At 42.0% G+C, this 12463-nt stretch overlaps 1 protein-coding gene across 8 annotated transcripts in view; it reads left to right on the forward strand.

Moving 5' to 3' along the window:
* The window catches only part of TTLL5 (tubulin tyrosine ligase like 5), a 129142-nt gene that overhangs the window by 72287 nt on the left and 44392 nt on the right, over positions 1-12463 (forward strand). For 7 of the 8 annotated variants that reach the window (XM_017742072.1, XM_017742067.1, XM_017742068.1 and 4 more), the window contains one exon: positions 2851-3005. The exons of the other annotated variant lie outside the window; for it this stretch is intronic. In XM_017742072.1, the coding sequence (XP_017597561.1) occupies positions 2851-3005 (155 nt within the window). The remainder of the gene's footprint in view (positions 1-2850; positions 3006-12463) is intronic. 8 annotated transcript variants of the gene reach the window in all.

The raw sequence follows: 12463 nt of genomic DNA on the forward strand, positions 1-12463 counted from the left end.
TGGATGACATCGTCTTCATTTCACACATTGGATATGTTAGCAAAGTTGTGATCACTGTTGCTGACAAGCTAAGAATTGTATATAACCTATTTTATTTACCATGCTGCTTTCTGTGTTAGCATCATTTACCATTCTTGCTTCTTTTCAGACAATAAATTCTTTGTGACCAGCAACTGTCATTGTTAGGTATTTGTATAGTGCCTGGCACAATTAGAACTAAATCTAATTTGAAGCTTTCTGTTACTGCAATGAAGATTCTTTAAAATTTAATTAAATTCTACAGAACACAGCAACATTAAGGGGTGAAGTAGAGGCTCCAAAATGACACCTAATACTGTTTTCCATATAGGGTGGATAACACTACCCATTACTAAGCTTGCCTGATAATGTCCCACTGTAAGATCTTGTCTTAAATTGCTTATAATGTTCTGAAACTTTATTCATTTGAATTAATGTTTTCTGTGCTTATTGTTCAGTTCTTAGAACACTTCAGGCAAGGTGAAGTATTCCAGCCAAAACCAAGGCTGGATTAAAAAAATATTTTGTGCATTTTAATATCTACAGAACTTTTCTTTTAAATCTCTTCATCTCCCATGCTTTGAAATAGCAATTTTGAATTTAGAGTTTTGTCCAAGCTTGATTGCAGATTAACTGTTTGAAAAGCTTCAGGTGAAATATACTCAGCAAGACCTGCTAGACCTCTCAGCTTCCTGAAGGTTCCCTCCACACTGAGGATACTAAACTGAATTTCTCTGTATTTGCACCTCTAGTGTACTTTGGTTTGAGCTTCTGTTCTCTTGTGTTTTCAGTAACCTGGTCCATGTTGAGTTGAGGACCTGTCTGACTTGACTGCAGAATGAGTAGGAATTCTGCCAGGGTGTGGAGAACAGCTAGGATATGGAGCCTGTGAAATTTGTATCTGGACATAATTTAGGAGAGGACACTGAGAACCATTCAGATGGAAGAACAGAAATGGATGGAGTGGTAGTGTGGTAAATGTGGTCCAGTGAGCAGCCCTCATTCAAGGACTGGATGAATGAAGAGGGTGGCAAAAGGAGAGGTCAGGGGAGGGGAATAAAACCAGAACTACTAGGATATAGGACATGTGAGAAACCAAGAACGGAAATGTGGAAAGACCAGTCAAGTAACTACTCCTGGGGAAAGTTCCAGACCTGAAATGGTGTGAGTCAGGGGCCATAAGTAGTGGGAAAGCTAGTGCTGGAAGTCTGTAAGAATGAAACTGTACTGAGGAAAACAAGGAGAATGACACCTGAAATGCAGAAGCTGAGACTGTGTGAGAATAATGACACACAGATGAGGAGCAAGAATGGGAAAGGATAGAGCTGAGAAGGGGTGAGATGAAAGTGGCTGCTTTTGGAGGAGTGGGCAGAAGCCTAGGGTATAACCACTAGAATTTAATTCTGTCCAGAACTTGAAGTAGGAATTCTGAACTTAAAAAATGCTTAGGTGCCTTGTACTATTAAACCACAGGAGGGAAAACTTACTTTGTTGTCAATGGCAATGTTCATGATCCAGAGTTCAGCGAGATGACTGTCTGTAGTCCTGAACAAGCCCATTTTAAGAGTGAGTGTAGTGTATTGCAATGAAGATGGCATGTACTTGTTTGAGTAATTGAGCACAAATTCCGTTAAAAGAGCGTTGTTAAGCTATGCTTAAGTCACACTTTAAGTGGCTTAATAAGCACCACCTTTGAGATGTGGAGCAGATGCAAGGCTAGTTCTTAGACTCTTCTTTCTGTGTCCTGTGTCTCATTGGCTATATGCCTTCCAAATGCCACAGAAGTGAGGAGGACCAATACAGGTAAGTCTTGTTTGCCATATGATCCTAATCTTTGTGCAGAACCTGATGTTTTTGCTGCTCCTAAAAAGTAGCATGTGATTGTGTAATTTGAGGTAGTTGTATATCAGGGCTTGACTGGGAGGCCTTTGCAAAGTTGGCTTTTCAACCTTTGTATTGTTTTATTACTTTTTTTTTTTTTTTTTCAAAATGTAAACTGTTATACCGCTGTAACAGATCCATTGCATTATGTATTTTTTCAGTACATCAGCAGATAGGGCCTCCTTGCACGGTTTGATCTTTCAAGAGTATAAGCAATGCAGGAAGAATGCTTATGGAAGGAAACAATGAAATACATGTTACATGCTTAAAAACTCACAGATTTTAGAGCTTGATATTGCAAACATACACTTAACGTAATTTTTGTGTGTTTACTTGTGTGAACACACAGTGCTTTGTAAGTGGTTGTGTGAGAAGTTTCTTTAATGTGTGGTTGGGTTTTGGTTTGAATTTTATATCCAAGGTACGTATGTTTTTGGATTGTGCTTGTATGTTTGTGTAGGGAGGGGTAGAGACAGGACAGGTGCACATGGTTGGCTTACTGACACAGCTCACGACAACTGGAGAGATACTCTGGTCTCTACTCAGTGTAATATGAGCTTCTAGCTTTTGATCAATGCATGTGGAGTTAATTTTTCACATGGGAGGAACTTTCTTACTTTGGGATTTTTGCCCCATCTTTGTCCTTTTCCTTCTCTGTTCTTCTGTGAATGGCAGGGTTGTAATTTTCATGCTGGCCTCTGAATTCATCTCGGGCATGATGGATCTTGGTGTCATCTCTCACTGCTTTATGCAACTAGCACAGTGTTTTTTGCATTTGAAAGTTTTCCATTTTCTAACAGTTTCACTTCTCTTAGTACATACTCTATCCCATTTACTTAGTGATACATTTTTCTCTTTTCTTGGCATTTAATTGTTTCTGATAGTTTGTTTGGGTTTGTTTTTGTTTTTGTTTTGTTTCTTTTTCTTTTTTTTTTTTTTTTGCCTCTTCAGTTAACAAACCTGGACTTGGCAAGTGGAGCTATAAGCAAGGGGAATGCAGCTGCCCCACAGAGCTACTGGTCACCACTCAACAAAAGAGGGCCACTGTGGCCTGTTCAGTCAGATACTCATAGAGATGACAAAAGATCTGTCTCTTCAGCAGTCAGGTAAGTTAAAATTGCTGCTCTAGCTTTTTGAAGAAGAATGCAATGCGCTCAGGAGCTCAATTGTAATCTGTGTTTGGCTTCTTGCTCAGATGTAGGAACATGTCTAGAGAAGGGCAACATCGCTGGTGAAGGGTCTGGAGCACAAGTTTTACGTGAAGCAGCTGGAGAAGCTGAGGTTGTTTAGCCTGGAGAAAAGGAGTCTTGGGGAGTGGGGGGGTTACTGTATTGCTCTGTACAACTCCCTGCAAGGAGGTTGTAGTGTGTGTTGGTCTCTTCTCGCAAATAACAAATGATAGGACAAGAGGAAATGGCCTCAAGTTCCATCAGGGGAAGTTTAGACTAGATATTAGGAATAACTTATTCACCGAAAGGGTTGTCAAGCCTTGGAACAGGCCACCTAGGGACATGGTGGAGTCACCTGAGGGTTTTTAAAATGTGTAGGTGTGATACTTAGGGACATGGTAGTGTTAAGGTTAACAGTTGGACTTGAGGATCTTAAATGGAGGATCTTTTCCAGCATGAGCAATTCCATGATGCTAACAGCTTAGTAATGGTTCTTCTCAGGTTTAGAAACTAGCCCTATGAAAATAGCTGTATTCCCAGAGCTGTCAGGTTCATGGTGAAATAGGGGCATAGATGAACATGGTGGATGAGAGGGAAATGTCTGTTTCTCTTTGATCATTTCCCATCCCTGCATCTGTAAGTTTAGGTTTGCTGGCATTGAAACATATATGCAGAATGCAAACTTAGACCTGATGCTGCAAAAATCTCCACTAAGTCCTCATCTTCATGCTTTTTCCTTGAATATCAAGTTTAGATTGTTCAAAGATAGAGCAGTATTTATCAGAGTTTCTTTTCCAGATGTCTTCTTTATACTCTATATTAATTTTGGACATTGGAATTTATATTTATGGCTTACACACTCATGGGAATCAGGGCAGAGGACTGATTTTGCAGTAAAACCATTCTTCCTGTGGTTCAAAGAACAGCAAGATTTACTTGCAGGAGTCTGAATCTTGGAAGCTAGGAACAAGGCAGACTTGCTGCAGTAACCAGGCTAGAATACAAGCCCAGGACTGCTGGAGATCTGAGTTCTTCCTTTCCACTCCAGTAAATAATATTGATTCCTTTGCCTAAGCATTCATTTTTATCTTTTAAAACGGAATAATGAAGCTGAGCTTCTCCAAGACATGAGTTTAGGTCTGGAAAGTACTGCATACATTAAAATGCCGTTCTTATCACTGGTGCCTGAATGCTGCTGGAAAATAGAGGGAAGCGAGAGAGGGAGAAACACAGTGCAGAAGGCATGTGATCTGAGTGCTCATCCTTCCCCAAATCTTCAACAGAAAGATTGTAATGGGATTTGGAAAGCTCAAGCAAAATTGTTCTTATTTCATCAGTCACTACTTTTCATCCTGCCTAAAGAAGAGGAATGTGAGGAACGTGAGAAATGAATTCCTGGCCTGTTTCTGTTCCAGCACAATGTTTGCCTCGGGGGTTTAAAGTTATTGAGAGAAGTGGTGGTGTTTCTACTCTTGGACCCCATCCAGGCAAGCTATTACCTAATCCAAATAAAGAACCTATCCAACAGGTGTAAACTGCCTTCCCCTCCTACATGGCTTGGGAGAGCAGCAGCATGCAGGCTGTCCTAGAGCTTCTGTTCCTTTTTCAGCTCTGTTTGCACTTCTGCATGGGCTCACAGACATAGCTGCAAACCCCACCACTGCTGCCCAAAGCTCCATTTTGAATGACTTCCAGGGCTGTGCCTCATCTAGCATTGTGTGCGTAGTTTAATGCTTTTAGTTAAAGTTTCTGTTTTATTTTGAGCAGCAATCTGAAAATACTTCAGAATTTTCCAGTCACAACTGATAGAAGATTCCATCTTCAAACCTTTTAGGAGTCATTTAGTCTTTCACTACTTCAGTTGCTTTGTTTTTATCCTCAGAAAAAGAGTCAGAAAGATGCCTTAAGATTCCCTGTTGAGTTATTTTATCTTCTTGGCTGCTTTTATCGAATGGCTGAAATACTGGGAGTTAAGAGTTTTATGTAAATCTGGAAATGAAAAAAAAAATTATTGAGGCAGTGCTGGATTACTTGGTCTGTGAACTTGAGTTTAATGAGAGAATTCCAAAAGGAATATCAAGGTTATGATATGTGGAGATGGCTATCTTGTATTGTAAATGCTTTTTTGCTACTTGATTGTTACATTGGAGCAAGCAATTCATAGAGGGTCATCTGATGGGTGTTAGCCTGTGCTCAGCACTGGCTGACTGAAGAAAAGCTTCCTGTTTTGTTCCATTAAGATTCTCGTCTATCAGTTACAAAATTCAGCAAGGATGGAAATGTTCTGTAAATGGGTCTCTTATCTGGCTTGCACTTGGCTCCAGTTCAAACATCTGTCTCTGAAGTGCAGTCCTCACAGTTTTTGTATGGCTCTGTGGTAAATCTGCTGCTGAAGGTCGTTAGAAAATTTTGGTTTGATGCTTGCAGTCTGTAGGATTCAGGCTATTCTTTTAGGCAAATCATCTATCCCTTTAATTCCCACTCTCCCAATACTGACTTAACTAAATGTATCTCAATAGAAGTTATCCCTTCTTTTGTTGATTCCTTTTCTTTGCATGAGATGAGGTGACAAATTAGTGGAGTACTTGCCAAAAGGCAAAGGAGGTCTTAGGTTTGTAATAAAGAGACAGGGGACATTTCTGGATATGTTAAAATGTTATTTTAGAAATCTGCGCTGCTGTGCATTTTGAGATTTTTTTTTTGTCACTTTCTGTAAGCATTGGCACCATTTTCACTCAAATGGTGGCCTAGCCTGTTGCTGCACCTCAGACAAAGAAGCCTGCAGGGCTGCAAAAGAGGTGAAATGTTCCAAGTTGTGTGTGGCCTTACTTCTAACTACTGTGACATGACTGTCAACCTCTGCCACATTTGCTGCAGACCTGCCTTTGTTGCCCTCTGTATATCAATGAAGTTATGCCAAATCTGTTCTCTCCTTCTTTAATCCCAGTCCTGTCTCAGTGCTCTGTCTCAGTTCTCAGCTTCTCACTCAGTCCATCGGGCAGGATTGTCACCCTTTCACATCATGCTGTAAAGGCACTAAATGTGATTACGTGTTTTGTAGTAGAGTTACTGAAGATTACCATATATAGTTTTTATCACAATTTTAGTAAAGTAATCCAAGGACCACAACCATGAAAGTGATTCCTCATTATCCAGTGAAACTACGAGTCAGCTGAAGCCAAGACCGTACTAGAACTGCTCTTAAAAAAGCATTCTCTTGAAAGCATTCTTGGTTGTATAATAAAGGTAAAAAATCAGGTGTTTAACAGAATGAAGCTTGTTGATTCAGAACATAAACTAGCTTTTAAGTACCTGTTAGCAAACAGCTGCATGATCCCTAGTTGTGAGGACAGTAGATGGAGGTTAGTAGAGGCTTCTGGCACTGGAATTTGCAGCTGCTGTGCCACTTGTTTTTTGAAAAAGACAGTGGATTTCTTCTCCAAGAATTACTTGGGCTCTGCAGGTCACTAAATATCTAAGACCTGGACCAAAGCTAGCAAGAAAGATGATTTTTTTTTTTTTTTTCCCCTAGCTGGTACAGATTTCTGTGTTTTCAGTGGGCACTTTGGATTCAGCAGCAGCCATCCTTGCTCGTGTTCATCTTGTAGAATTCATAGGAGCAGTAAGTTGGCAAGAATTCAGCAGTGAAATGGTCAGTGTTTTCTCAGATCTCTGTTTCATTAGGTTCTTGCTCTTTCATAACATTGATCTCAAACCTGAAGACTGACCACACACTTCTAAACTGCTCAGCATATTTTTTCCTTGGATTTTCTGACAGACTTACTGAATTTGGTTAGGGCAGGCAGGCAAGCTTCCTTGTCATCAGTCAGAGAGTAGAATGGCAGTCAAATTTATATTACAGAGCCTGTGAAGGGCTACTGCAGTCAGAGAAAAGGGAATTCTCTTCTTTTCCTTGTGTCTGAAGTACTTCTTAGCTCATAATTTCTGCCAAGGTGCTCAGGTTTATCAAGAAATGATGTTTTGTTTGTAGACTGTCTACTCTGGTTTAAATTATATAAACACATGCTTTTTCAATTTTCTGATCTAAAGGGGTTTTAAGTGTAATTTACTGTGGTATCACTCTCATTGATAGTAATAGCAACAGCTCTCAGGGCTTCACAGGCTGTGTGCACATACCTGCTGTCTGTCCAGGTTCCCAAACAACCTCTGCTTTGTGTATTTTCTTTTTTACTTTTCCTTGCCTAGAAGTATCAAATAGGGTGGGAAACCAGAAGATGCTGACCAGACATTTAGCATCTCAGATGCTTCTGGGTCACATTGCATATATTTACAGCTCATGTACAAATCAACAGTGTGGGTGCAGGAAATCCGGTATTCTACTTAAAAAGCTTCCTGTGCTTGCTCTAATAGAAACTGTGTATCAATTTGTATGCCAAAAATTCTACACAGCAAAATGATTGTACACTCTGCTCTCTTGCACACCCCAGCTCATGAACTAAGATTGCTGTGCTGCATCCCCTGACAGACAGTCTCCCAAATCAGGACCTTCCTTTTAATTGCTGGCCTTCCTTAACCTGGGCTGGGTAATGGATACTTTATGTCCTCCTTCCCCACCTAGTGCCTACTACTGCTTCTTGCCAATTTTACTGCTAGGGGTACATGTGCTATGTGTTCTAGGTTTCAGATGCTCTGATCACACCAAGTGTATATCCTTTGGACTTGGGAGGAAGAATCCCAGGTCTCTTCTGAGAGTTTTCTCTGAGCTGGTGTATTTGGCTTCTCTAGTTTCACTGAATCTTTGAGTGTTGCCATAAAGACCCCAAACAGCAATCACCAGCTAATTATAGTTCACTGGTCTCAATCCTTTGTGTCAAAGGGGCAGCAGTTTGCTGTGTTTGACATGAAGGGAAGGTGAAAGTGGCTTTGTTGTTTCCTCAGTTTTTATTTTACATTTTGGAGCTGTGGAATGTAAAATAAGAAGTCACACTTGGACCCTGACTGGCTCTGAAGAGCAGTGAGAAGAGGGAGACTGAAATAGACACAAGATGTGAAGGGTGATTCTTGCAGGGATAGAAGGGTGAGTAGTTGATGGGACAGTCTTGCTTTTTTTGCAAGACTCTTGAGCTAGGCTGGGGTAGGCTTAGCATGGCAGAAGCAGCATGGTATTGTAGTAGGGGCTGTGGGAGAGAGTTAACTATGTATGGGCTTGCAGCTAAAAGTAAGGACAAGAGAATTCCTAGGGATCTTGGCAGCTAATGCCAAGTTTTTATAAGAATAAATCTCTTTCTCTGTGTTACATATGTGTTGCCTTGTAGTTCTGGGTTGATGGTAACTTTATTCTCTTCCAAATCATTTTTTTAAGCTCCCTGCAGTTTCTTGCAAAGTGGAGGCTACCTGGCGGCTCTCCGGTGCTGCATTTGCCAAGTGTTCAGAGCCTATTTGTTTGCACAGCATCTAGGTGTAAGGTAACTTGGAGGCTGTGTGGCACTGATGCCTTTGGAGGAAATGAAGGGAGAAAGCAGCAAGCACTGAGTGTTATACAGTAGGCCCTCGGTTCAGTTTGAGCAAACTGCAGTGACCTTAACACCTCTCTCTCTAAGCAGTACAGAAGTGCCAGAGCAGCAGCAGCCCAACAGCACTGAGTCCAGCCCTGTGCTAGCACAGCCGCATGTCTGTTCCTTGTTCCCCACAGTGCCTGTTCTCTTCTCTTTACCTTAATGCCTGAATTCAATTTCTTTATTGGAGGCGGAGGAGTAATTGAGGGTGGGTTCAGTGATTTTTCTGTGACTTTTGTCTGCATTGCCTCAGCAGCCCTGTCATGCTGATTCTGCCTGTGGTCCTTGAGAGGCGGCATTTCTGAGAGCTCCGAATTTGGGGTTTTTTACTTCCTGCTCAGAAGAGGTTTGAGGAGAGGAGGTGAAAACTACTACCTGGGTAGCTGTACATTTTTGCAAGTCATCCCATTTCTAGTTTGTGTATGTTCTTCCTCTCCATGTGCATCCATGCATATTTGTGCCTGTAGCTCCTGCCTCAACAGCCTCTTGCCTTTTGTTGTTTTTTTTTTTCCATGCATGTCTCCCAGGGTCACCAGTGACAACTTGTTAAGTGTGGAAGTGAATTGGCTGACTTAAACTTCAGAAATACATGGCTCGCCTTGTATTTTTTTCTCTCTCTCTCTCTCTCTATATATATATATATTGGTCACACTAAGGAAACTTACGTTGTCAGGGCCAATTGCTCTCCATCCTGCTTGGAAATTGCTCTGGGCCTCAGCACCATGGATTGGCACAGTCCTCAAGGATCCCTGCTTCCCACAGCTAGACCTTGGCTCTGTCTGTCTGGAGCCTCCAGGAGAGGAAAGGCGGAAAGCTCGTGACTTGCCCAGACAGTCTGAGGCCTGGCCCTGCAGCCTCAGCTCCCCAGACGCTGTTGAGTCGGACTTGGCTGGCAGCCGCCACACTGTTACTTTTCTGAGGTAATAAGTGAGATTAATCACAGGACCATTTTCAGAGGCAAAGGAGGTTTGTGCTGCGTGCAGGGAGACCGTAGGAGCCACTGCTCGGGCTGTGAGCCGGAGGTGAAAACTGGGGCCTCACAGCAGGGCACCACTGCAGTTGTGCAAGTGTGGCCTCCCTACTTGGCTGCTTCTGGGAAGCATTGCTGGAGCTGCAGCCTGATGCATCTCCTGGACGGGCCCTGGCTGAGCACAGGGGGCACAGATCTGCATTACCTTCGTCTGCTGGCCTTGCACAATCACATCTTTGCAAATAACTCTCAAAATTTGAGGGGTACCAGGCGTCTTTTTGACTGCATGACTTCCAGAGGTTTCCTTCTATTCCCTGCAACATACTTTGGAGAGCAAGCAGCCCACATTGATAGGCGGAGGGAAATGACAGGGGTCTCCTACCTTCTCCTAAGCCAATACTGCATAACGGGTTTTCTATTTTCAGCTGCCTCCACAAACTGACCTTACTCTAATGTAAACACAGGATTTGCTATCCTGGACCGGACTGCTGATCTCTTGAATTCTCCCATCCTCTGCTTCAGAGCAACTATCACCACCGACATCAGTAGAAACACAGAGAATGTTCTGATGGACAGCAGGGAAATTCCCTTTCTGAGGGGGAGCTAGATTTTGCCCTCTAACTGCTGATAGCTGGCATGCAGTTCTTGCAATACTTAGTTCTGCATAGTCTAGTGTTGATATTGTCATTAGTCATATATTTTACCTTCTGCAAAAAATGTAGTCCCCCTGAATTGCAGCAGTGAGTTCCACAGGTGTGTTGCATATTATGCAAAAGTTTCCTTCTTTAATTTTTTCCCAGATTTTGCCAAAAGTCTCTGTACCTGTAATAAGATCACATGAAGACAAACAGAAATGCTTGATTTATTTTCTGGCACTATTCATTCTCTATCTTTTTATCATCTCCCTTCTTGTTTGTCTCTCCTAAACTAAACAGTTCCATTCTTTTCAAATTCTAAATGGAAATCTTTCTGGCCCTCTAATAATTGTCTGGCTATCTTTATAGAGATGACAAGAAATGAAAACAGTACATCAAGTAGGAGTAAAATGTTAGTTTCATGTAAATAACACTAGTGTATCTCTAATTTCTATCTCAACTTACGTGTACCAATATCCTGTTGGCTTCTGACCATGCTAAACACTGAGTTTTTTATTAATATGCAGTTGTTTTTCTTTGATTATTACAGTAAATGTCAATCTGAGCAACAGGTATAAGTAGTTCATTTTTTTTCGGGGATTTTTTTTTTTTTCTTTCCCCATTCCTTGCTAGGTAACTCTCCTTTTCCTGCACTGGTGGATTTTGTTGGCTGTGATGGAAATTGCTTGATCTTTTCTGTTCGATTAAACACCTAATTGAATATAGAACAAGTTGAGATCTCCTAGTGTCTTTCACTACTTGACTCATAATATCCCCCCAGTAATCCCCGATCTCCCGTGTCTTTGAAATACACTGTATCAGTTCCAGCTATTTCATGTTACAAAGTGACGAGCACATCTTCCTTTCTCTGCATTTATTTAAACCTCTTATTCACCATTAAAATACTTGTTTTCCAGAGTGGTTTTCAGAGGGTTAATGTGCCTGTAGTTCTCATGGGGGAGATGTACTCTGCTCCTTACTTTCTGTAGGAATGAGGGGACCCTGTAGTCTGGTGCTCTGTAGGAGTGGCTCTGGCTACAGCAGCCTTCCTCTCTAAAGGAGTTCTGAAAGGGTTACAAGGGAGCCTTGGCTGTTTCTTTGAGCTATTTGGAAAGGACCGGCCTCAGACAGCTTGGCAGGAACCTGGGGCCCTGTTTTTTCCAGCCCAGCCCTTCCTTCTGCACAGAGCTGTCAGGGAATCCCACGAATGTCTGGTTTTCCCCCTTTCCTAATTCTTTTAACTGTATTTTTATCCATCTGTGACTCTTCCTCACAAAAGGATCTCAAATTTTATCCATTGATTTGCCTTGCACGTAGTGAAGTATAAATGAAAGCTGTGCTACCATGCCGTAGCTGTTGGAATTAGTTCGCAGTTGTGCAGCTGAGAAGGGCATTGGGAAGTTCCCCAGAAGAATGTCCTTTCTGGCACTGATCTTAAGGCAGGTCCACCTGGCCTAAGAACAGAGGGATTGAATGGGCCCATCTTTGAGCTGTGCTATTCCTGTGGGTTACGGTGAGGCACTCTGAAATCTCAGGGCTTCGTGTTCTGTATCCTCTCGATCAGACATAACAGAATTCTGCTTTGTAAAAATGGAAATCCTCTTTGTAAGCCAGGCTTATGAAAGACAAGGTTAGTGACTTTTCCTTAATTTGCCTCATGCTCTCCAGGACTGTCCTGAAGTTGAACTCATTGTGAATATTTTGGAGATTTCTAGGTCTGCCCTGCACTTTTCACTTCAAGAAAATGGAGGTGTAGTGGGTAGTGTGAGAAGGGAAGTTTGGCTACTTGTGAGAGCAAAGGTCTTGAACAGCTGTGTTGAAGACATTGGTGTTGTGCAGCTGAGGAAGAGAAATTGAATTAGGATTACACTGCTATCTCAGTAAGCCTGTCAAATGCTGGAAGTAGGGTGGGATCTGAGTTCCATGTAGAAAGACTTCCAGAAGGCAGCCCTCATGTGGGGCAGTCTGTGGACAACCCTACGAAGTCAGCAGCCAAAGGACCTGGAATCAAGCTCAGTTGAATTAAGGGTTTCAGTGACCAAGTACAAATGCCAGAGCAGGAGGTAGCAAAAGGGGCCAAAGGGTTTTCCTTCTGACTAGGCTTTGTTTTGGAGCTACCTTCCATTGTACAGTGAAGTTTCCACCAGCAACGCACATTCGTATTTTCCATCCAGCCCAAGGTCATGCTTTAGCTTGGCTTCCTCAGGATGAACAGTGTTCTTTTTGGTGTTTTATACGGTGATATAAATGGGAAATCACTGCAAAAGCACAAAG

This window comes from Corvus brachyrhynchos, unplaced genomic scaffold (genome assembly GCF_000691975.1).
Source record: "Corvus brachyrhynchos isolate BGI_N302 unplaced genomic scaffold, ASM69197v1 scaffold115, whole genome shotgun sequence".
Classification (NCBI taxonomy): domain Eukaryota; kingdom Metazoa; phylum Chordata; class Aves; order Passeriformes; family Corvidae; genus Corvus; species Corvus brachyrhynchos.